The sequence below is a fragment of the Pholis gunnellus genome (assembly GCF_910591455.1).
Source record: "Pholis gunnellus genome assembly, chromosome: 10".
Classification (NCBI taxonomy): domain Eukaryota; kingdom Metazoa; phylum Chordata; class Actinopteri; order Perciformes; family Pholidae; genus Pholis; species Pholis gunnellus.
The window spans coordinates 24141412-24168469 of NC_136537.1; the positions used below are offsets into that span (position 1 = coordinate 24141412).

Below are 27058 nucleotides of genomic sequence, written 5' to 3' on the forward strand. Positions count from 1 at the left end.
GGCTGTTTTCTTTTACAAAGCAAGAATTATGGTCTGGAGAAATGTGGATTGTGTGGCGATTGCTTTAGCCCCGTTTGAATCAGTAAGGAACAGCTAAACGCTGCGGGGAGAGTTCGTAGCATGTTTGCTGCTGTTGTTTTCCCGTTAAGCTAGTTTAGCGTAGCCTCCCAGAACACATGTGCGGTGCCTCAGCTGTCTTTTGTTGTGTTTTTTTGTTCCGGGTGCAGAGGTCACAGCCTGTTGTCTCCTACGTGAGCGCAGTCCACCAAAGACATTATATTTCCTACAATCTAAGCTTCTGCATTTTCCAAATGCACTAGCGTTATTCAAACGTATTGTTCGGTTCCTAAGCCTCGTACTGAACGGTTTAATACGAATACGTGTATTGTTACACCCCTAGAAACAAATAATAACCGTAGCTGTGGCGCCATATTGAGGTTATTAGGAGGTGTTTCAGCTGCAAGACAGCACTGAAGGCCCAGGTATAAAATGCACGGCCCGCCACTGACATGTGATGAGGTGTTTCTTGCAGTTTTTAGTCAGAATAACACAAAGTTGTTCTTGGTTACTACTCTGTAGAAAAAGGAAGCACTACTTGGGTCTAATGTGAGAAGGAGAAAAGAGGGGGTCCTCTAGAAAGTCAGGGCAGACTGTTTTCTTTGGTAGAAAAAAAAAGGATTAAAAAGCCTCAAAGTGGCTCCTCTAAATAAAAGAAAAGAAACATTTGGCGTGGCATTTCTTACTCAGGGTCAGTTATACCACATGTTTATGTGCTTTAGCCACTTAGCAAATTGGTTCAAGCTCTGTTTTACATTCACATAGATGTGACAGGAAAAGACAACCTTGTGGGGTCTCAGGGTTATCACACTACTACGATGCTATATATTATTCATACGTTTCACATGTCAGAAACTATATAAACCACATACTGCATTATACTAGCTATAATGTCATATAGGCAGGATTATTTAACCTTCTGAGCAATAACAAGGATTCTATGAAAAATAAACAATCATTATTGACTACCGATGAGATCGTCCTATCCGTCCGTAGGGACATGGGGGAAAAACAAACGGAGATTAAGTTTGCAAAAGGCCACTACGAAGTACACGTTATACATCAGACTGTTTCTCTGTGAAACACGTGTTCTATGTTTAGAAACAGTAATAGGTCGGAAGAATAATGAGTCAAGACTGGGAGGGTATTTACAGAGATAAAAGTCATCTCTTACACCCCAAAAACAAATCATTTTTATCACAATGCGCTGTTGTTACTTATTTGACCCCGCTGAACATTCTTCAGTCAATGTCTGCAGTAATTACTGAACACAGGGCAGTAATGGCTCCCTCTGTATTCTGTGAGCTTACTACTATGACATAGAACCCATATGTGAAACCAAAGAGCAAGCCGTGGTTTAAGTAGACAAAAACAAGAAATGGAAGGGTGAAGATCTATCAGCTGAACTGTGTTCTGTACTAGAATTATTTGGGTCACTGTTGGGCTGAAATAATTCAAAGATTTCAAGAATAAAGAATTTAGCTTTGTTATCATAAAGAAGGCTTTATGATACCAAATGATACAACTTTCTGCCATAATATCTGACGTTTTGGCCTGTGTATTCTTCTAATATTTTCAAAAAATGAGGTTTTTTACTCCTAAAATTACCACTTCATTCTCATATTCAGACATTTTTTTATACAACTATGAATGTTTTTGAAGATTATTTTCAAAATGACCCTAATACGACCTTGTTCCAACAGTGTGACATAAAAACTACAACCAAATAAACACAGCACATGACAACATGATTTCACTACAGAACTAGTTGTTCTGAGGATAAAGGGGAACTCTGGAACATCACGCAACATCGCCGAATGGATACCTTTTGATTTTTAAAGAACAGTTCCATTCCTTATAAACACTGAAATGATTCGGAGGACTTACTTGAGCACATGTGTGGAGCCGTTGATCTGCGTGGCCGTGCGGGGAGCGCAGGACCCCAGGATGGGCGACCTGCGGTGCCTCTTCCTCCCACAGCACAGGATGATGAGGAAGGCACGGCGGAAGGACCGGTTGAGGAAGGCGTAGAGGATGGGGTTCAGCATGGAGTTGATGTAGCCCAGCCACAGGCAGGCCACCCACAGCTTGTCTGGCACTGTGTAGTCTATAAAGGGGTCCACCACATTGGTGACGAAGAACGGCGCCCAGCAGAGGCAGAAACACCCCATGATGATGCACAGAGTCTTTGCCGCCTTGGTCTCTGTTCGCATGCGGTGGTTGCGTTGCTGGTCAGCGGAGTCCGCACCGAGCCCGGCTCCCCCCGCCCGCTGCAGCATGCTGATCTGCAGGGCGTGTGCGCGGGCCGTGATGTAGATCCTCTGGTAGGCCAGCACCATGAGGACCAGCGGGATGTAGAAGGCCACCAGAGAGCAGGTGAGGGCGTATGGCTTGTTCACCATGAAGACACAGGACGTGGAGTTGCTGCCCTCGCTGTGGCGCCTCTCTTCAATCTGGTGGAAGAAGTCACATCAGATCGGACAGTTAAGACGAGCAACTCGAGTCAAGATTCAGATGTCCAAGTAGTATTGACTCATCACGTTCAAGCAGCCTCTGTTGATTGCAGGTAAACGGTCCGTGTGGTGACCAAAAGAGGTGAAACGCTCATATATTTAAGTACATTTTGTGAATGAGATCTTCAATAAGGACTCCTCGGATTGACTGTCGCTAAACCCCTCTGGTTGCTTCGCTCAAATCTGATTCTTACTTATTATAAAAAGTGAAAATATAGTAATTGAAGTACCAGAGTACTGTAATGTATTCAAAAACTGCCCTCTGTAGCATCATTATCTTGTTCTCAGCTGCCCGAGGTGGATTATTAAAATGTGTTATTTCATGCTTTGATAGAATTAAAACCAAAATGCAGTTCCCTGAACAGATTATTGTTCAATCATGCACAAATGATTCTACTCAATCATATAAACTCACATCTGACACACTACAAGGTGGATTTTTGTGAATTATACATAGTTTAAATATCCACATGCGCTGAGCTGCTGGACAACTCATCCCTACTACGACTTGAAACACCTTCAGACTTCACAGCAGCCCACTTAAAACCCAGCGCTCTCCTCAGCCGAGTCTCCACGAGCAGGGTGCACAGCTCCTGAGGGAGAGGGAGGCTCTGCATGTCACCATTAATCACAGCGAAGTCCCATCCCCGTCTTTCCCTCCGCTATCATCTCATCTCTGTGGGGAAAAACTACGGCTCCGGGCTACGAGACGAATAACACAGGGATCAATCCATATCCGTGCATGAAAGCCCCCCTGGGGTGTTATTTTTTATGAATGGGCCGAACACGTTTACGTGTTTCCATGTGAGCGTTGAGGTTATGTCCTGCAGGAATGATAAGAGTATAATAAATGTGTAAGGAGAAAATAAATATCTATTTTTCTTCATGCAGGTATGGTTGCCAGAGCTCTCTCTCAGTGCTTATATCGACTTAAGCCTTGCCAAAGGGCACAGTGGAAGCAGCTCTTGTCACTCATTCTCCCTTAAATCTTTTGAGCCATGGAAACAATGCGAAACAAAACATTTTTGGGAATCATCTCTGGAAAATCTTATGGATGTTGTTGGATGAAGTCTCTTTGAAGCTCCACGGTCGGGTGGTAATTTCTACCATATTCACACCTTATTCAAGTCAACTGAAGGCTCATTAACTGAACATCACAACTGTCATCACAAATGAGGATTTTTTAATCCAAATTCTGATCACTGAAGATGTTATTTTATGATGTAAAAAAATCACCCTGTGAGAAGCAGAAGGCATCTTGAACATTTCTTTATGCTGATAAAGGTTTTTTAAATTAGTTTGACTTACTTACATGTATGTATATGTACATATATATATATATTATATATCCACATATACTGTGAACATGTGTGTATGTCAGAAACAGTAAATTGTAACGTTAGTTGTACAAAGGAAGGCAAAGGTCAAGACATTCTCTGCACATTAATCTGCTGAGTGCAAATAATGTTGCTCTCTGAAAATACTGAAATAGCATTATGTAATATTTGTATTATTTTAAGGCGAGCTAAATAAAAAGCTTCTGCTAAACACATGAATGAATACGATAGGAAACACCCATGGCTGCATAATGAACGGCTGATAATCTGGTGATCTGATCACGCCATCTTTTAACAGCGTGTCATTTTATATTGTGACATCTAAATTAAATTAAGAGATTAATAGATTATGATAAGCGCTGGCAATGTCTGCTTTTGACTAATCCATTCTTCATCACACTGATGCAGAAATCCTGTGAATCCGACTTAGTCCTGAAGAGAGAAATACCACTTCATAAGACATTTAGCAAAAGCTCTGTAGTTAAAAGAAGTACTGAGATCTTTGACTTTCAGTCAGCGTTTCCAAGAGGTGTTACATATCTGGCGCGTTCCAGTTTTCCTCAGAGCCAAAGAACTACCATGAGCACAGCACACACAGCATTCAGTTTTCTCCAGTTACTTCAGCTGTTGCACCGTCCTCCATCTCCTCTAGTGGGACGGTAACTGCTGAGAACTTACACTGATACTCGTAGACGATAAGTCGTTGTGGTCTTCATCGACTGAGATTTCTTTAGTTGGTTCATTAGTTTGATCATTTTTTTCATGCTGGATTACTTATTTCATAAGGACCCAATCCAAACGCTGATGATGTCATTGTTTGCATTATTATTCACTTCATAACGATGAGTTAGATCAGAAGACGTGTCACTGCAGTGCTGGAGGCATGTTTTCTTATTTTCCTGAAGTGAAAGTGCAAAAGTATTAGCATGAAAATATACTCACTAAAACAAAGCAGACATACTCAAAGATGGTGCAGAATCACCCATTCAGGAATAGTTAATAATAATTATTAATTATAGATGCATTAATGTGTTATTAACTTTAATCTCAAAGCTGGTAAGAGGTCATTTTCAGTACTCTATACAACGATGCGTTTTCCTGTGGCTAGTGAGCAAAATTATGAAATGAATGTAGTAAAAAGTGCAACCTCTGAATTGTAGTGAAGTAGAAGTAAAAATATAAACACTGAAGTAAAGTGCAAGCCTCAAAGTTGTACTTAAGTACAAGCACTTGAAAATCTCTGACAGTTGACACGTTTCTCTCATAAGTATAAGCGCCCAGTTTAACAGTAACGCTGAACACCAGCAGACTTCTTGACTTAACCCGTGTGATTCACTGTGATCCCTGACCAATCAGAGCTGTGTGTTCCACGAGGCCACGAAAACAGCAGGAACCAGTAAAAATAGACGGCGTGACTTGTAACGGGTCTCGAGCGGCTCCAGAGTTCTGGTTGTTTTGTTCACTTTTGGAGCCGCTGTCTGTGCCAGAACTGACGGGCTGCTCAGAATATTCAACAGCTCTAATTGGACCCAAAGAGAACGGCGCTAACTTTAGCCTGCTGTTGTGCTGTAAACTTCTTTGTGGTGTGTGTGTGTGTATGTGTGTGCACGTGTGTGTACGTGTATGTGTGTGTGTGTAGAATGAGTGAATCACTGCCAATGCTGCCAAAGACGAGCCAGCCAGTCCTCCTGGTGACAGCGGGCCCGGGAGTAACTTTTGCTGGCGTTCAGAGAAAGGCAGAAAAGGGCGAGCGAGGTTAACGGTCTCTCTCTCTCTCTCTCTCTCTCTCTCTCTCTCTCTCTCTCTCTCTCTCTCTCTCTCTCTCTCTCTCTCTCTCTCCCCTCCTCTTCCCGCTTTGCTATATTCAATCAGTCATCAGTCGTCCTGTCTTTAGTGACTGAGTTCCTCAAACTTCTCATTCACAAATTTTATATCGTGTTCATATGTTTGGAGAATTTGTTCCTTCTTTATCTTAAAAATAAGTACAATTTTCTTCCTATTGCATTTTTAAAAACAAAAGTATCACACTCCTTCAAATTAAAAGTAAAATATAGAAGTAAAAAAATAGATATTAAATCAGAAAAGTGAGAAAATATCAGTGAGTCTTGAGAAGGTCTTGAAAAAGATGAACTGAATTGGATTATCTAATCGGTAAATTGCAAAGTTAGGAGGCAAATGTTGGTCTACCTTCATTTTAAGAGACTTTAAGTTCCTACATGGACACAATAATACAGCAATGTACACAAGGGCTTCAATGTGTAGCGCCCTACAATCTTATATCTAAAATGTTAGATTGAATTCTCTACACTACCGGCAGCTATTGGAGAGAGGCCAACACTGGAGTAATGCACTTTGTCTTTGTTATAAAAACAGGCTGCAGCATGTTTGAACCATCTGTAACAGCTCCTTGGCTGAAGCAAGAGTATAATGAATTACTCCAATCTAGTCGTGAAGACACAGAAGCATAGAATCATTCCTCAGCACTTTTGGTCTCCATCTTACAAACCGGTGCAAAGCACAGCCCGACTCTTATTGCTACTTTCAGACCAACGCAGTTGTGATTTTCATGTCCAGCATCCATGTTGTGTCCTGAAGAGACGGCTGTCTTGCTTGTTTCTCCAAAGTTCCCGACCAAACCTTCAACCTTCAAGAGAGAATATACAAGCACTTTGCCTCTTGCACATTACTTTGTGTCCAGATAACGTGCCGTTTAGTGGAGTTAGCCCGAAACACCCTTAAGGCACTTGAGCCATGCACTTTAGACCAGGCGCTATAGATCCTTTAAACACGGCCGGTCAAATGATAAGATGTGTCATAAACATGACTGTTGAAAGAAAAGAACATGCTGTAAGCTCCTTAGACCTCTGGACCTCTTTCTCTACATTCTTCCTCTGTCATTCTGTGAGATCTAAGCTTAATGCACTCAACATGATCTAGAAGAAGTAGAAGCTGTTTTGTATTCTCACACAGTTGCTCCTAACTTGTAAGGCTTGGGACCTTTTGAAACAAATCAATATCTTGCAAGAACTTATTGCAGTTCGACTGATTTTTCCAAGTTAAATTGTTCATTTGAAGGATTTTTTGACGCTTGAGGGGAATAACGTTTTCAATAGTTAACCACCTTCAACCAACATGCTTCCCCTTCACATTGATCCTGACCCCGGGTTGAGCGAAACTCTCTTCTAATACCTTCAAAGTGAATGCTTTTGCATTTTGCAGCAGATTATTTCTTCTTCATCCCTCTCTCTCTCTCTATTCTTGCTTGACATTCAACAAACCTCACTTTGCAAAGAACCTTCATGGCACTGACTCATCCGTGAAATACTAGACATAAGGAGCTTGACCCCGTGTCTGTGGCGTCAGTGGCCTCGTCCGTCTGTTTCTGTCTGGCGTGTTGATGTTGTTGCCACAGCAACATATGAAGCATTTCCGTCTCGTAAACAATACAAGCTCTTCAGGAAAATCATTTGTTTATCAGCACATCCTGACACTAATTGTTTTTTTTTTAAATTTCTTTTCTTCTCATTTCTGTGTCTCCCCTCCAGAGAACTCAATCGTCACAAACTTTCATTTCCTGTGGAGATTTGGACTATTTTTTTGTCTCCATCCTCATATAGAACCAACACAGGCTGCTTGGTGAAACATTTTCCCCTGGCATGCGCACGGACACCAACGGACTCACCAGGTGGTCGATGCCGATGCTGTTCCAGCCCTGCATGATGGGCAGGAAGGAGATGATGGTGGGAATAACCCAGCAGCCGCCGATCATCAGAGCCACTCGCCTGGGCGTCATTTTGTTCTGGTAGACCAGAGGCTGGCAGCAGATAGCGTAGTACCTGCAGACCAACGGTAGAAGAGGGATAACCAATCAATACATCCATACACCAAGGGGAGGCAAAATATACCATGCTACATGTGTGACTGTTATAACTTTTTCAATTTAATAAAGCAGACAAAAAGTAGACCTTAGTACGACGGCGCGTTACGGACAATGAAGGTAAAAAAATACAAATACAAAGCCGGGGGAGGGGGGAAATATTATGAGAAAAAAACGCAATCATTGTTTAAAATTGCTTTACCTTGCTGCCGAATGCAAAATGTATTAATTATCAATATTACAATTTATTTAGGTTAATGTAAGTACACAGAAAGAACATTTGTATGTATCTCTCAGGACCTCGTCAGAGGCCGACTGTCAGAGAGGCAATACTTATGATTTATCTAAAATGGCTATTACAAAACAAGGTCTAACATGATGAAAAAGTACAATGCATACAGATATCAGCATCATTTTTATAACAGAACCCATCAAGAACGTAAAAATAACTGTCTATGTATCTCTCAGGACCTTTCCATAATAACAATAGGAGCAACAAAATTCAGACGGCGGCTGGCGTAACCACCGTTTTGCACTCGGCGGGTTAAGCTACCGCAGCGTTTAGCATGTGGTCTGTGGTGTGATGAGGTTGATCCAACCTGGTTCTTTGAAAAATAAAACCCCATCAATTTAGTTTTTTCTCGCAAAACTATGACTTTATAATCTCACAGATTCTTACCCGTCTACATAGAAATTACTTGCTGTAGACAAAACACAAGTTATACAAAAAGAGAACTTGTTTATAAAATAAAATTGTAAAGATTTAGCCATCCTTTTTATTCTCCTTTTTTTTTTAGCACTAAAATTTGCAACCAGAGAAAAATAAGGTGTGACTGCACAAAGGGACACAGCTAAAACACCTGTTTATTTCTGGTGTTTTCTACCGTCACTCCACTTTCCGTCGCTCTTTTCCTTTTTAACGAGCCCTTTTGGCAAGACAAGAGGGTGTTTGCTGCCAATGCATTTGCAAAAATATGCTAACCACCAATCATTACGCATTAGAACCCCCCCCCCACCCTCTTCCCCCCCATGTCTGTCTCTCATCCACTATCTCTGCCTGTTTGTGATTACGTTTGATCTTTCTTCATCTTCTCTCTTTTAACCTCCACCTTTCACTAAAGCTACCTTTTATCCCTTTAAAACAATCAGCTGTTCTGTTATCTTAAATTAAAAGTAAATGTTGAAAAGAGAAAAATAACTGTTCTGACATTATCAAAGTTGAATGTCTCTTCGTAGAACTATCATTAGTCGGTAAATTGTCAGTTGGCCTCGGCTGCTGCATTGCTGTTGGAAGCGGGACATTCAGTCCGTTAAGTGCTGCATCCCATCACTTGTCCTCCATGACAGTTATTAGTCCTAGAAGGTGGCTGCAGATACACTCCTTTTAGCATATAAACCAGGTTACATGATATGTTGGATTCGTCCCTCTGTGGAAAACTTTGTTTGCAACAAAGATGACTACAGATACAAATGTTCAAACTACACTTTTTTAAGCCTGCAAGAGAGTTTTTGATACTCAAAATGTATTTTTTCTATGTGGACTCTTCCTTTTAAAGAACATTTAAAGTCAACAATCACTCTGCCCCAGATCTGTCACTTCTATTGTCCACTTTCTTCCCTTTTCTCTGCACTCTCCCTATGTTTTGACTTTGATGCTTACAAGGCAAGCAGCTTAGTCTTTAACACTCTGTCTTTTGAAATGAGTGAAACAAACTGGATTTTGCTCGTTTCCAGCGATCCAATAGAGCAGGATTATCAGAATAAGCACTTCTCATTCACTTTGTAACTTACACACAACCTAACACGCACATTTGCTTTGACTCTGACTTTGTCACCAGCAAGTGTGTGTGTGTGTGTGTGTGTGTGTGTGTGTGTGTGTGTGTGTGTGTGTGTGTGTGTTTGTGTGTGTGTCCAAGTGTGTTTGTGTGCGAGCATGATATCAAACAATGCAGCAGGAAACAGCATGCTGTCGGGCGGTGATAGCGCTGAGACGACGCTGGCTCTGAATCGCATGAATGGAACAGCACTGGTGATAGAGAAATACTGTGAATGAGCGCCCGGGAGAGGGAGACGGAGTGAGAGAGACGGAGCATGAAAAGAGAGGAAGAAGAGATAGGAAGAGAGAAAGTGAACAGAAGCAAAAGAAGAAGAAAAAAAATGGAGCAAGTGGAAAGAAGTAGAGAAACAGGACAGGAAACAGAGGAAGGAAGGGAAGGATATAAAACAGAATGTCCGTCAGAAAAGAGAGAGAGAGAGAAAGGTATTAGTCCCAATTAAAAGGGCAAATGACAGATGCCGCATTGCTTATTGTTACAATTCATCAACATCTGCAGTTTTACCTGGCCTGGTCGATGACTGTGTGTGTGTGTGTGTGTGTGTGTGTGTGTGTGTGTGTGTGTGTGTGCGTTAGATACGGCGCGCTCATACCTGTTCCAGTGTGATAGGAAACGGATGAAGGAAACCAAGCGAGACACTCAGACCTCCATTACACTCTAACATGTTGTGTCTACGTGTTTGTGTATGTGTGTTTATTTCTTGTATCTGCTACATAATGAGGACCAAACGTTTTTATCCAACAGAATGAGGACATTTTGGCCGGTCCTCAATTTCTCAAAGGGCTGTTTGAGGGTTCAGACTTTGTTTTAAGGTTCAGGTTGGAATTAGGTGTAGTTTAAGGTAAAGGCCTTGGTAATGCAGTATATCAGTGAGGGTCCTCTTAAAGATAGAAGTACAGGGATGTGTGTTTGTACCAGTGTGCCTTTGCATGTTGCAGATGTGCCACTATAAGCGTGATTCTACTTTGTAAGTATTTATTACTTTCACTTTTTAATATTAATATGTTTATGATATTTTTCATGCATTATGTAAAGCAATTTCATTGGCCTTGCCTATTAAACCTTTGTTTTTGGGGGGTTTTCTACAAAGAAGCCGGTACTTCGCTCATTTCGTCCGATAATTCCTTTCATTTTAACTCTTGATCTTTAAAAATAATTAAAAGACAAAGCAGACCCTCACAGTTGTTTGTAATTACTTTGGTCGATTAGACCTCTTAGTGGGTGGAGCTTTGCTTTGAACCATATAACCTATAATAACAATGACAACAATATACATTGTCTCCACCAAACAAACACAACTAAACTAAGAGGAGATGGAGGGAGCTAATCAGGCAACATAAGTGAAAACACCTGTTATTGGACGATGGGGGCTTGACATGGTACATTAGTCTCTCCAAATGAAACACTTACAGATACATATTCCCTCTCTTTGGAGCTTTGTGAGGCCTTTTAGCATCCTTCACCTCACTGTCACATACCGTGTCTTTTCAAAACAAGTTTCCAACGTAAAGTTTACTTTGTTTTTAGGTTTACTTACGCAACAAAACTACTTGGTTAGGCTTAAGAAAAGATCGTGGTGTGGGTTTAAATAAGTAGTAACGTAACTGGTGTTAGTAAAGCCTGGAAGTAAAAAAGACGATAAGCACAGCTTTAATACGCTAATACAAATACTTGCTTTATCAGAATATCAGATAATTTCCTTAAATAATAATATATACTGTAGCGGCAGCTTTCCTCTGATTGAGGTTCTAAAAACCCAAAGTCATCCTCTCCAGAGCAGCTCATTTTTATAACCCTTGCTTATCCTCAGAGGGTTGACTGAACACTCTGCTCTGCAGCAGCAGTATTAAAGCTAACTTCATCCCTATCGTCAGTCTCTATTGATATTTTGCTGCCTCCCCTGCTATGGTCCTACCTCATTACTTACTTGTGGTGCGTGGCATTTCGCAGCCATCAGTAATTTGGAGAGGCTGTGTATACTGTGTGTGGTCTGCATGTGCTGGGGCATTACAAAAAAAAGGTCAAGAGGCCCTTTATCTGTTTGAATCGCCCAAATATACGTGTTGAAAGGTTGCAAATGGATTCTTTAAGGCCTGAGTGACACAATCACCAACACAAGTATGAATTCTTGCATAGTCTGAATAGAAATGTCCTTGCACAAAAACACTGTATGCACACACACACACTCCCAGAAGCTTAAATACTTACAAAGAACCAATAGTATGCATAGATGCATAAAGGCGCACACACACACTCTCACACACACACACACACTTGAACCTGGGGAAGATTAGAAGCAGACGGAGCACGGTTGAATGACAGCATGTCCTGACCGCGAGCACTTTAAATGGCCCCCGTTTCCTTTTGATCTGAAAAACATTTCTCTCTGTTTATTTCTGACATTTTTATTCAGACATTATTTATATGGACGCTGGTTTCTGAGAACAGCCAAACCCAAAGAATGTTGCCGTGTTCCACGTTCTCAGGCTGCAGCGGGACATTGGATTTTGTCTTCACCTCAAACAAAGCAGCTTTGTACGGACAGCACACTATTAGTCAACACACTCACCTGCACCATCAATAGGAACATTTTGTAGATGGAAATGTTGACCTCTGACCTTGACCTTTTGTCTGACAGCTGGGTTATTTTGTAGAGATCATACAACCATTTATAAACTCAGAAAATGTTATTTAAAAATGAAACGTGCAAGATATTCCGAAACAAATGAGTCTGTGAGACTACTTTGTTCAAACAACTATTAAGCGCAAACAAAGCAAAAATGGAAACAGCTGATGCCAATCAGCTGATGAACGTCTGACCTCAGCACTCCGCCTGAACTCATCCTATGAGCTCCATTAACAAGAACATGAGAGTTTACACTAAAATCAGGACGTGACAGCCACATTAAATAAGTCTGGGGGGAGAAATACAATTTTGTAGTTTTAAGAAGTCAGTTTAGATTTGCTGGGATTCCTGAGACATTAAAGAATAGCTTGTTCATCACCTGCAACACCAGAATCTAGTCTAGCCAGCTGATCAGACGGATTAGATCCACCTGGTGGAGCCAGGTGGATCTAATTACATCTAATTAAGATCTAATTACAATTACATGTTAGGACAGACGGCCAGCAGCACTCTGGATGTCAGTGTAAAGAATTAAGAACCACCGCTTTAGTCCCTAAAAATAGGGTCAAAAGGTGATCTTTAGTGACACATGTCATATACTTCATTACACTGACTAAACAGCACTGCCCTGTCATGTCAGTCACCAGCATCTGCTCCCTTTCTTTCAGAAGACTTTGATCGATGTTGACAGGTTTTGGGTTTGTTTTTAGCTGCAGCGATACGCGAGGTGGCTTAGCCTCGTGCAGAAAAGGAGTAAGGCATAAAGGAGACAATGAAATGAAGAATAAATGCAGGCACATGCATTAAAGCGAGAGACTACTGGGTGACATGCCTCGCTTTCTTCAGTCCCTTGTGTCTTCACGCTCCCTCGCTCCATTTCTCTTTCTGTCTCTATAGGTTTCTCTTTGCCTCTTGAGTGAAGGACTCTGCATCCCAGAGTCCTTCACATAACCGCTGATATCATTTCTATTCCCTACTGACTCTGATCTCTGTCCTTTTCTTTTTCTACAAAAAGCCTTCTTCTCTATATTAACACAAGCCTTTATCACACAGCAAAGTCACAGCAGTGTTCAAATAATAGTAGAAATAGTTATAAAAAAGTTATTTGGTTTGACATCAGGCACTATAGCTCACTCATCAATGTCTATCTGTAATAAAGTAGAGTTCTTCTAAATATGAGACCATGCAGTGCTATTTAAACTCTCTGTGTTCGTCTCTCCCACCGTCACTTCATCGAGCTCGCTCAGTGTTCCGGTGTTTTTGCTCTCAGTGTAAATGTCTCTGAGTGCGTTAGCCTCTTCACTGAATGCCTTTGTGTTGGAGCATCCTCCTAGTGGCGGTTCTGGTATTTTTAGTCTAAATTCATTTGCATTCAGCTCTTTTCAGCATCGTCAGCTGACGGTGGCTGAATGAGAAGCTTTATCCTGCAGCTGTTCACTTATTTTCTATGTTCTCTCACTTTCTCTCTGTTTTCTTCTTCATTTCCTTTTTCTTTTCTCTCGGCGTCCGTCTCTTTTCTCTCTCTTTCTCTGTCACGTACACAAGCTTCTGTTGTCTGTCAGCCAAGTTCTTTCTCGCTGCCGCTCTCTCGCAGCTTTCAGCTTCTTCAATTCAGTGTTCTGGTGTTTTTCGTTTTTTGTGAGTTTCAGCAGCTGCAGTGACCTCTGACCCGCTACAATGAGCTTCGACTCAGATGAGGAAACGGTAAAAGAGCTTTGTCACAGAACACAGTTTGACTTGTCGCAGAAGTGAAAGCACAGGTGTAAAAGACTAAATGAATGATGGCTGAATACAGCTGCTTTGATTCCAGGGTCCTGGTATTGTGCATGCTGGCTCACTTTCACACCTTCATGGTTTACTGGGACACTTGAGCCATGTTGTTAGTAACACCTGTGCTTTTCCTGAGATAAGTCAATATGACTTCGATGAAGACAAAATCCTTTACCAGAGTCCAGGACTGTGAAACCAAAGACAAGAAATCGATGTTTTAATAATGTTCCCATTAAGCAAAGTTAGTCAGAAGTAGAAAGAGACTAGTCCTACCAGCCGAAATACAGGCGGCATGGACGAGGGGCCACACGGGGCCACATGTGACCACGGAAGCCACGTGAGCATTGTGCTTCTCACGTCTGGTCTTTTTCTTTTCTCTAAAATAAATTAAAGTAAAATCTGTTTCAAAGTGATGAAAACAAATACACCGTCGTTCCAGAGTCGATGTGACGCAGCAGAACCAGCCTGTGAGTTACGTTTTACAGTAAAATAAATCAAATGAATGGGTATCCCTCATCCTGTAGTTAAAACCATCCAGTTAATTGAAAACGCCTACGCTTCCAAACCCTGCATAACCAACTGCATCATCACCTGGCAGAACTTTAATATGCAAACAACGAAGCTGGAACGCAACCGCATGCTACAAAGACAGAGTCTGTGTTACCGGTAAAAACCTACGCGACCACAAATCAAGTCCTAAAGTTTGATTTCTGAGTCCTTCACAAGTCATACTTGGCTACTTATGAGATTTAATGTGATTTTATTCTGAACAATAGGAATAGTGATGACAACTAAATAATAGTAAAATGAATAAACTTGATTTTTAACAATTAATCACAAGGTTGGTTTGTCCAATCCCCCGTTCTCCTGTCTCCTAATGAAGTGTGATAACAGAAAAACAAAGAATTAATTTATTTAAAAAAATATATTATGTGTGTTAATAAGCAATTTGATAAGATAAAATCTGCCTGAATTTCCTCAACAGCCCAATATGATTCAAATCTTAGCTGCTCTGAAGGAAAGTGACGGAAGACAAACCGTGTGTGTCCCGATACAACGTGGTGGCCATTTTCTTTCCATCGATGTTTACGCCGTGTTGTGTTTCTGTAACGCTCCGTCAACAGCTCAGCAGAGCGTTTGCTTTTGGGTCAGGACATATTTCTACATGCAGTGACAGTATTTGACAGCAGAAGGAAATAAATAAAATGGCAATGTGCTGGAAATGTTTGTCATTTTTTTTTGTTTTTCTCTAAATTCTTTTATATTATGTATTCAAAGGCTTCTCATTGTTTCCTGCTGTGTTTATTCTCTTTCTCCTCCAGTGATGCAGTCGACAGATGCTTCCTTTTAGAGCTTCATTATAATAATATACCAGGGAAATGTGTTGTTTTCCTCCCTGGTCTCTTATTTTGTTGTTTTGCTCTTTTTGGTTTTGTTCAGAAATGCTGGAAGCTACAAATGACATCAGCAGCCTTCCTGAGCTTTCCCTCTGTTCTCCTCCAAAAGCAAAAACATATTGGAAGTGATTTTTCCACCAGTGTTTCACTCAGTTTGTCACCAGGAACTCTGAAAATGTTTGGTTTGCGTTGTAGAGCGGTATCTTCTGTTAATGTTGCGCTATAAGTCAGTCCAGCACATCCCTATCTGATGATCCTCTTAGCGGTGCTATTGACCGTTGGTGAAAAAGATTTTGATTTGCTGGCAAAGAGAACAACACTCACACTCACTTATTGGAGGTAACTAATAACTAGGTAACTAGGTAATTAAAGGTGAGGTTTTTGTGGAAAATGTGCATGAATACTGAACATTCCTGGGTTGGTTTCACTCGACACGACATGATTTGCTGACACATTCTCACTCCCAACTCGTCGCCTACGGACACTTGACCAGGACTCCTTTGTGTCACTTTTAAAGGGCTACCGCTTTAGCCCTTTCTTTCAGCGTGCAGGGTGTCAGATAGACTTCAAAATGTGGTTAATGTGAGTGGAGTGAGAACATTGAGTTCCTATTTGGTTAGGTTTAGGCAACAAAACTACTTCGTAAGTTTAGGAAAAGATCGTGGTTTGGGTTCAAATGAGTAGGTAACTTAAGTTATGTCAGTAAATGAATTAATTGAGTTAAAATACCTGAGCGTTAATGTATTTAAATAACAGAGTTTTGGTTTGCGGCTTGCCAGCTTTCCTCTGAAATCGTCACAATCTCTGCATGTAGACGCTGGATGAATCATGTCCAATGAAAACATCTCCGTTTTTTCCAGGTTTCCATCGCAACTTGTTCCCCCAGAGGGGCAGATCAAAATCTTTTGCTTGATTCATGACTTCAACAAGTTGGTGAAGCAATGGGGAGAGCAGCTTCACGCTTCACCAACACTTGAATATAACTCACAGCTTCAAAATAAAAGTCCAGACAGAAAGCGACTTCTACTGTCACCCAAATGTTCTCAGAAACACTTTAATTCATGCTGTCCGCCTCTTTGCATGTTCTGCTTTCTGTGTCTGTTCATGTGTTATAGCTTCTCTTAGCTGTCGAGAGGCCGAGGCTTTGAACTAAAGATCGACCTTCACCATATGAGCATGACGGGCTTCCATCTCAACTATTGAATCTTACTTCGGCCGAGAGATGTTGACTGAACTCTACGCTGTTTTAAATCTACATCCTGCTCAAGATTAAGCCCGCAGGCAGCTGATCAGCCATAAGATGAAGTTGTTTCACTGATTCTTTGCCTTGCTCATGGGCATCTTGTAAAATAGAGTAGTGAGAGGATTCTTTGTTCAATATTTCCGCCCTGTCTTTTCAATAAGGTCGAGCATTGAAGGCATCTTGAAGGTTGAGGGAAGAGAGAGAGTTTCTGTCTAACTTTGTTGTTGTCTATAAAGCTTCTCCAGCCTCAAAGCAGCCTGGAACTGTCGACTCTTTTCATGTGAGGGGGGTTCAGTGGAGCCCTGGACGGATCCTTGACGAACGCCTTCATAAAGGTTTCATGAGTGCTGAGGGGAAGCTATAGCATCTTCTAAATTAGCAATACTTCCCAATTGTATCAATTGTTTCTCATGTTGCAATTTATTTTTCATTAGCCAATCTTTTTTTAATTAATTTAATACACTGACTTTGGGGCAATCTAAATTATTTTTCAGGATGTGGTAAAAGAAAATAGTCGGCAGCCTTGTAGACCAGCTGCTATAACAAAACAACAAATTTGTATCGATTTTGAATCAGCCGATAAAGTTCATCGATTATCAGCAATCCGCAGCAACAAAACGTGACATCATTGAAATCGATATTTCCTTCCTTTTTTCCTGCTAATCTGATCCGTGACTCAAAACCGTGATACGATATGAACCGTGAGTTGTGTGATCTGTTGCACCCCTTTAAAGAATATGCAGTGGGAAATCTCCAACAGTCTGGGGAAATCCAGGCCTGTTTCCCTCCCTGCATGGTCGTAGTGCTCTCACCCAAGGCACTTAACCCCCGCTGTTCCTATGGAGCAACTCCGCTACTCTAATTAGCGCGTTTGCCCCGACTGAGGCCTCTGGAGCAGAACTGCCTCTCAGGCCTCTTCTGCTGAGGATTGGCAGACTCCATGTCCTAAACATGGGCCATTAACAGATGAACAGCCTGAGAGGTTGACAGGCTCAGTTTAAGGTCATGGATACTTTACCATGTTTCTGACTATTTCAATTGCATGTTACGCAGTTCTAGATTTTTGGATGTGTTTTCCCTACAGGCACCCATTGGCTCATTTCCATTTCATTAATTTCTGTGCAGTATATGAAAAACAATTAGCGGTCTCTTGAAACTTTGACCGAGTTGACAAATCATGCAAGGGGCGAAATCCCCCCTTCAGAGACTGGGTCACACATCGTCCCCCGTCACTCACCAGTTTCCCTTTTTAACTGTGTCCATCGTGTCCTGTTGTCAGATTCAAGATAAGAGCAGCTTTCAGTTGATAGAAATGATAATGTGCTCATGTCGGTCACCTTGAATTGCCACCGTGGGCTATCAGCAGCCAACTGTGTGAGCCAGAGTGAGGGTTGTGTGTGCTAAACATAGACTGTATATAAGAAGTGGACATCGTGACGTCACCCATTAGGGTTTGTGGACTGATGTTATGAAGCCTCGAAGTCTGCGATATCGCCGTCGCCATCTTGGATTACGGTCATCACTAGCGGCAGCGACCTGTTAATCACAGTGAGCCCGCCCTAAAGCATGAACATCATGCTGTATTTAAGAAGACTTGAAACTAGAGATTGAGACCATAAACTCATGTTCACAATGTTTACTGAGGTAATAAATCAAGAGAGAAGTAGAGTCATTTTCTCATAGACTTCTATACAACCAGAGGAGTCGCCCCCTGGTGGCCATTAGAGAGAATCCATTTTCTTACACACGTCCGTATCAGCTTCACTCAGCAGAACCGGAGGTTGCCGCATGCTAAAGGGTCAAAGAGGTTGGTCTACCCCTCTGGTTGGTAACACTTGTGGGAAATAGAGATGTGGAAACTACTAATTAGTGTTGAAAAAACTTTCAATGGTATAGTTAATTAAGGAAAAGACATATTAAGCTCAATGGCCAGCGGTAATGACTGTCCAGAGGTCAGTGATGCTCCGTGGTTTACAAAGGCTGCAAAATGGTTTTGCATGTAAACAAGCTCTTTCTCTCTCGCTGTACTTTAAATCCATAGTTCTTTGTTTATCTCTGCCTGCAAAATGAACCCCTAAACCGAGGAGAAGTTATGGATCCAAGTTGTGGAGATGAAGGAGGATTACCAAACAAATCCGGTGCTGAATCTGCCAAGACTTGTTTTAATCTTTAGCGCCTTTTGCTTCTGTTGTTCCGCAGAATGTGTGTGTTTGTGTGTGTTGGTTGGGTATTTAAAATATTCAGCAGAACATACACACAGATACACTCAGAGAGATAAAGTAAATCTGGGCTTTTCTTTCAGATGGGACTCCAGACTTTCTCTTATGTTTTTGCTGCAACTGACTGACAGTTCCATTAGTTTTTCGTCTCATCCTGCAGTTTACCATGAGGACAGACTTCCCTGCTCTCTTTCTGTCAGTCTGTCTCTCACTTTAATACAACCGCAAACATGACGACGGCTCTCCAATGGCCTGTGATTACAGCTTGAGGGTTTACAAGCTGCTCAACACATGAAAGTTAAACACTGAGATGCGGCCTTTTACTGCAGCTGTTCTTACAATAATGGCATTTAATTATAGCTTAACAGCACCTTTCTATAATCATCACATAACTTAATGAGAACGTAGCGCATATTCATAGCATAGTTGAGTGTGACTGCGGTCAAAAGCACTTTTGTTTTGAATTGAATCTCTTTTATTAGAGCAAATAATTATTCATGAGGACAAAAATGTGTGATGAAGGGTACTTTAATTATGGTCTGTTATGCATTATTTATCGGTTGCGTGCACTTTTGTTTTGAAAAAGGCTTTTAAAGCGATTGAGACCTAAACCTTTGCTGTGTTCTCTCTGGTTGAACTTAAACTTCAAAATTACTTAAAAAAACAACGAGTAATGAGACAGGAAATAGAAAATAAATGCCTAAAGTAAAACAAAACCGTGATAGATTATTAAGATATGTCGCATATTACAGCAGAAGCTTCTTTTTATTTATATTTTTTTTACAAAATAGGAGCATTTTATTACAATCAAAGCACAACATATGTGAATGTTTTAGGGTTGTACCTAACCTACCTAATTATATTTTCATAGAGTAATCTAATTCATTCTTTTTTTTGATTAGGTAACTACTTTTAAAGAACTTCGGGGGTGATGAAGGGTGATTGCCTCGCTCTGAATCGGTAATGGGAGTCCTCTTCCAGGATGCGGAGGCAGCTGAATGTATAAAAGAGTACAAAGCTCCTCCGGCCAGATAATTGAATGAAGAAACAATTTCCTCTTTCACTGTTGCTTAGCTTTGCATCTTTGGAGTGTCTCATTTGGAAAATGCTCTTGTGTTTGTGTGAGCTTTAAAAACGCATCTACAACCGTCATCATTGCTATACGTGCTTCAGTGAGCGGTGGTGGTGGATTCTCTGCATCCAGCTAAGGTGGTGCCTGTTTAGCCTAGTGGTACACAACACTTATTGTGCCTCAGATTATATTCAGTGCAGGAATCCCTCAAGGCTGAATACATATTTCATGAGCTCTTGACTTTCAGAGACTTCTAATACAGAAAGTTTCCTCAGCGTCGCTCGCTCGCTTCGTTTTTTTAGGGCTTACAATATTGCAGCGTGTTTGAAAAGTCTCAAGTCTCAAGACAACAGCAGCATATCTGAGTCATTCAATATGCTTTGGACTGATGGGGTTTGAGGTGATGAACAGTCCCTGTCCCAAAGTGCTAGCGAGCTAACTAGCTAATGAGGGCTAACCTGCCAATCAGAAACTAGAATTCTCAAGATAGACACATTCATACATCAACATACATATAACAACATGTTTGTGTATTTCACTGAATGAATAACCTTTGTAGTGCTCTCTCTCAGTGTGAATTGTCCGTTAGATTTATGTCCACTGCCGTGCGGTGCTGTAAATGACAAAGTGTGTTGGGATGCGTTCTATCGGTCTGGCTGCAGAGGCAATAAAAATAATTTATCCGGTCTACATCCTCACACGGTCCGTAACATCACTCTGCTGCTACAGTGCTCACCCTTCAGAGATCCAGAGACTAATGTTTCAGCTCCGAACCCAACTTCAAGCTTCGGTGAGTAATCCGTGTTCTTCTATTAAAATCATTTTCATGGGAACGACTTTGGGGGGAAAAAAGTTAATTTTGAACAGTACTAGAAACTATTTTCTTTAGTTTTTGGGCAACTTTACAACCTTATTAAATCCTCTTCAAATAAAACTTTTACACAAAACCCAACCAGGCGCAAGCAGGAAAATACACACGACGTGATGTTTGTGAATTGGACGAGTTCAGACTGCAGGCCTTGATGTACTGCAGATCAGTTCGACCTGGAACGACTCATCTACACAACAACTACACAGCAGCTCTCGTTCAATCCCCACAGCAGCTTTCCACGTACCTCAAGGTGTCACACCTGTCTAAAGTAAGATGAACGCTATTTCATTGTCAGTGAATCACACCGCTGTGATTCTGTTGAGCAGAACATTGGAGAGACTTTTTTATTACATAATTGTTGTTTTGGTTTTTTTTGCATTGTACAGACTAAATTGTCCAGAGTAAATATTCTATTTTAGTTAAAACAACATAAAGTGAACTTGTGGTGTTCATAGAGAAAGTATAGCTTTTATATTTTCCTTTATTTATTTACCTAAACATAAAGCTCTGATGCTGTCTTTACTTCCTGCCATTGTTTCAGACTTTTCTGTGAATTTGACTCTACGTGTTCACACATTTTGTTTTCGTCTGTGTCTAAAACACAGAGCCGGTGTTTTCACACTCATGTGGGAACGTCTCACCTGTCCAGGGCGATGCAGCACAGGTGCAGGATGGACGCGGTGGTCAGCAGGACGTCCAGCGATGTCCGGACCAGGCAGAAGGTCTCGCCGTAGATCCAGTGCTCGTGGACCAGCTCGATGGCACCAAACGGCATCACCAGCACCGACACCAGCAGGTCGGCAAACGCCAGAGACACGATGAAGTAGTTGGTCTTGATTTTCCTGGTGGAGGAAAAAGAACGAGAGGAGTTTAGATAAACAAATATGCGTTATCATTCTGGTGCGATACCTGTTTTTATGATCAGTTAATCAATAATGAATGAACAATGCTGACGATGCATATTTAGATCATGAAATGGAAGGAGAGTGGAGTAGATGTAAGGGTTAACGCTGCTGTTTTGACATCATTATTCAAAAAACAAGACCTCAATTAAGAAAAATGTGATTTGAATAAATAAAAACTTTACATGTTTACTGTCAAACTAGAAACCTCGGGATGAACATTAACAGACATTTTTGAAAAGTCGATTCGGATCCTTTTTCATGGTGGATAGACAATAAAACGTATCAACGTTACTATGCAACAGTCAGAGCTAAATATGTGGAGTAAAACACTGAGAAAGACGACTTATAGTGGGCTGGTGGCGAGGAGGAGGGGTCCAGCTCACAACGAGACTGGGGGGCGCGAGCCCTGAAGCGTTGTTGTTAAGTGACGGGTTCATGACTGTTCCCTTCAACTAACTAAGTGATTTTGTTTTGTTGCCGGATGTTGTCCTGACTGACTCGGTGCAGGCAGGAAAGATACTTTGGATTGAAATATATTCCTTTTGAAAGTTGAACATTTTTGTCCATGTACACAAAACAATAGATTCAAAATGACAAAGTGACAATTTCACCAACTGTCGCCAGACTGTGTTTCAACTACACACCTGTGAGTTTTGTGACTGCGTGTTGCAACGCTATCGCGGTGACACAATCTGTCCATAGACAGACAGAAATATAACAAACGCCTAACAAAGTCCTCCGAACTGCTTCAGCCGCCGTCTCCAGGAACACATTCTGTCACGATGACTCACAGACTCACACGGTGAAAACAAGAAGGTAATTACTTTGGCAACGCTGTTCCTCAGTGACGTTGAATCACACTTGTGCAGTGACTGATACTGAGAGCTTGGCAGCTGTATGAATATCAACTGTGCTGTTGGGCAGCAACAACCAATACCAGGCGTATTGTTTCCATGAAAAAGAGTTGTTTATTTTTGTGGGGGGGGCTAATGATGGAGAGATCAGTGAAAATCAATTATAGAAAAAACAAAAGAGCAGCTCCTGAGAGCTCTTTGTCATCATGACAACGAGTTTCACATGTTTGGAAAAAACAAAAGGACACGTTTCAATAAAAAAACGGATTCATGAAAATAAACAGAAGGTTGGTTTACGTGGGTATGCTTTTGTCTTTTAGGAAATTGAGTAACATTTGTTAAATGAATAATGGGCACCGCTTATTTCTCCCATCATAGTGTGTTTTCTATCATGAATACAGACAACAGAAGCTCAAGAAAGCAACAAGTTGCAACTCCTGACACTGTACATTTGTCATGTATCTTCAGTAACGCCAGCTCCGTAAGTAAATTAAACCAAACGTTGATTTATTTGTCACGTAACTTCCATACTTAAGAAACGCCATTTCCATAGTTATTTTAAGCCAATTAGACAATAATGTTCTTCCACCTTTTGTGGCAACAGTTTGCGTTCGTCTCCTTCCTGTTGCAACACGACAATGCCGGCCAGCACAAAGCCAATTCCATAAAGAAATGCTTTTCCCTACTCGTTGTGGAAGAAGTTGATGGGCCTGCACAGAACTCCATACAGCCACTCCGACTCTGAGCCAAACAAGAGGCAGAAAGGGAAAAGTCTGTCTTTAAATATCAGCAAAAAGAAAAACAGGTTCCACGGGAACAGGGCAACAACAACACTGAGAGGAAAGAGAAAACATCCACCTCTCTATTCCCTTGAATGGGAGGCGGAGGACAGAGGAGTGATGACACGTTGAGAAAAGTCATCAAACGCTCAATTTGAAATGAGGTGAAACCACAGCGAGACAGAAAGAGATTAAGGTAGATTCATTCTGCAAATAGGTTGTTCGTAATGATATAAAGGAGCCTGGAGTCCACTTTGTTCTAACACTCAGCAGACTCTTTATCCCTTTCCCTGTGATAAAAGTTGGTTTTCTTTATCGAAGCAATACAGCTGTCACAGGCGAGGGGCCGTGCTGTTACTACAAAGTAGTGCGGAGATAAAAACACTCCAATAAAATGGACCCGAGACATATTTTACTTTCATCTACTACATTGAGCTCTGCTTAACAGCCAGCTCAGGGTGGGATGGTTGTCAGAGAGCCCTGCAACTATGAAATCACAGGTTTTTATCAAGTTACACTGAATTTCTCTTTCTACGGTTCATTTGCTTATTCATCAAGTATCCCTCTTCTCACTCCCAGCTCGGTCAGTGGCCCTCGGCGTCTTGATACCACCACTCATACGGATCCGTTAGCGTCCGTATAAGAGACGCACCAGGCTTTCACAAAACTCCAATGTACACCTGTACGTGTCATTATTAGATGCCAACGTCGTGTAAAGAGCGAGAGAGTCTGTGACTGTTGGGTGGGAGCGGTGGTGGACGGGTCAAACAAACACAGGACTTTCACCCAGCAGACCGGTGTTTGTGTCTATTGTGAGACTAAAAGTCAATGTTGATATTTTGTCACGTCATTTGTTCATTTTGTTAGTCAGTCAAGTTAACGTCAACCGCAATATTTCCCACCTAAGTAGGTTTGTTGCCTAAACCTAACTTCCTGTGAAGATGGAAGTTCATTTGTAAAAGACACGCATGTAACAAGTGCATAGTGACACGCATCATCACCTGGTTTCACAGGCGAACCACCAACCAACCAGTCAACCCGTGAAAGGGTCAGCTGGTCTGTTCTCCACGCTGTCGGCCACGTGGATGGTCTGCGGTCTATAAATAGGGTCAGTAAGAGCGGACGGCTGTGAGGGTTTTCCATCTGCCTGTCACTAAACCCAAACAGCCCCTTAAAAACAGAGTGTTAGTGCAGGAACCAAGCAGCTGTCTGCTGCGCCACAGTATAAATCATGTCGGACATGCACACACACACATGTTCACATGCACGCATCGGAAAAACACACAAACACACATGAATAGATGTATCAACGCAAGCGGAAACACAGAAAACAATGTGCACACCTTCTGTAGATTAATGAGGTTTATATATATACACACACACACACACACACACACACACACACACACACACACACACACACACACACACACACACAGTTGTTGGCTGTAATTCAGGACAGTTTAGAAACCATTAACATACCCAGAGCGGGAGGCGTTTAGTTAGGATGACATATCGTGTTTAGCTTAAAGTGCCAAGAATAAATAAAGTGTATTAAAAGGGATCGTGTTACTGGAAGGTTGGTGTGATTTACAGACGCACGTTGTGTCGAGTGGATAATATAGAAAGAAGAGGAGAGATGAGCATGTTTCAGAAGAAAATACTGCAAAGAGGAGAAGAGGGATGAAATCATACATTCATTAAAAAAACAGAAATGTAAATTCTTTAAATCCTTAAATTTAATTAAGTTAAAACGCCCCGTTTTTCTTTGTGAAGTTAAATACTTTGATTGTAGAGAAGACAATGATTCTGAAATATTGTCAGATATCAAAAGTGTTGGAATTTAGTTTTGAAACTTCTGTTAATTTGTAGCAGGTCCACTTCTCTTGTCTAAGGCTAAGAACATGTAAATCAAACGAGCCTGAGGTAGCGAGAACAAAACAACAATAAAAAGCATTAAGCTATTATTATAGGCGTTAAATGCCTCAGCAACAACATTGTGATCACCACAGCAGTGATTGGAATGCTAATGATAATCTTTCTTAATGCTTTTAAAGCCACTTTGAGTGGATTTCTTGTGTTCTTTCATTTAATTATTGTATTTATTGAATTGCTTGGATTTAATATTTGTTCTTCCTTTCTTGTAGAAAGATAAGATAATCTGTGTCCGTGTCATGTGGTTAAATCCAAAGGGGTGAACGCCTGCGTTGACTACAGAATGCCTCTTTGTGACGACTACGGGCGAACTGTTTCTACAAAACGGCACAAATCAAAAGGAAAACAAAGGTTAGACAATGAAAATATGGGAAAATTATAAAACACAAATTTAATTTGTATTGTTATCACAATAAAAACAGTAATCTGACTATCCCCATACTGAAATGTAATGAAAATGAAATATCCTCCAGCGCATTTTTATTGCACAAATATGCTTATTAGATACAAAATACAAAGACCCTTCACTAAGATCCTGCAGGTTAATCACCACAGTTGCTCATAGAGCTGCCCGATGTCCAGTATCAACAGCATGCAGACTGTGTGGCAGCATGTGTCTGTGTCTGTGTGTGTGTGTGTGTGGGGGTGGGTGGGGGTGTGTGTGTGTGTGTGTGGGGGGTGTGTGGGTGGGTGAGTGAGTGTGTTTTCCTTGTTCACACACACACACACACACGACATGACACATTGAGAGAAACAAGAGGTGGTTGGTGAGAGTGGCTGTTTGTGTGGTAGTTATTGATGAGTGGTGTAGCACCCTCTGAATCACCCTCTGCTGGTGTCAACTCCCTGCAAACGACTGTGTGTTTGTGTGTGTGTGTGTGTGTGAAATGCCTCTTAACGTGTCTGGCAGCTTTCCTCTCCTGCAGGCTGCAGACACGTCACAGAGTGTGCTAGCATTGTAATAATATATATTTTAAATCTTTCCCTGTCATGGCTTTTAAGTGTGACATGCTAACATGTAGCATGTTTTGCTAACTTACTTACTTGTTGGTAATTAAGTGATTGCTAACTGACTGTTTGGCTATAACCCCCTTTTGTCAAACATATTCTCGTAGAACAGTTCGATATCTTACAAAAAAGTTACTCCTCATTTTTCATGTGTTTTGCAAAAGTCCAGCACTACGTGTTGATTTCTGCTCTTTACGTGCATCCAGTCTTTTCAAAGTTAAACAACTTAGTTCGGTTTAGGAAAAGATATAAAATAACTACGGTAGTGCATACTGAAGTCCTCAAGTTTACGGGACAAATACATCAAGGTAGACTTCTTGTTTCACACGCGGAACGAACAGCGGCCTCCCGAGTGAAAGACCACCGAATACGTGCATGCATGTGGGATTCTAGGCGGCCGCGTCGTTCACCTCCCACGCCCGCCATTTCTCCGACAATCTGTTTTGATGATGTCATCCCATCGTCTCTCCTGCTTCCATAGATCCTGCAGAGATGCACGAGGTCAGAGTCAGAGAGCCTAGAGAGTCAAACTGGCTCGCCAGCACCTTGAATATATTCCTCATTAAGCTGATTGATGGTTCACTTCATTCTCCGTTCACAGCGAGGAAAACAAAATGTTTTTTCTCCAGGAATTCAAGGTGACACGCGGTGAGTAATCGATACACAAGTAGTCTTCTTGTGGGTGAAGTATTCCTGCGCCGAATAAGGTGAATTCAAAAATACCGACTGGCTGTTTCTCTTACGATTGACTGACTAAGAA

The 27058-nt window shown here is 41.4% G+C and overlaps 1 protein-coding gene across 1 annotated transcript in view; it reads right to left on the bottom strand.

The window, feature by feature from the left end:
- htr4 (5-hydroxytryptamine receptor 4) overlaps window positions 1-27058 on the bottom strand; it is a 140090-nt gene that overhangs the window by 37364 nt on the left and 75668 nt on the right. The window contains exons 4-6 of the mRNA XM_079167025.1: window positions 21459-21659; window positions 7590-7743; window positions 1945-2510 (exon numbers count right to left, since the gene is read on the bottom strand). Coding sequence (XP_079023151.1) covers window positions 1945-2510; window positions 7590-7743; window positions 21459-21659 — 921 coding nt within the window. The remainder of the gene's footprint in view (window positions 1-1944; window positions 2511-7589; window positions 7744-21458; window positions 21660-27058) is intronic.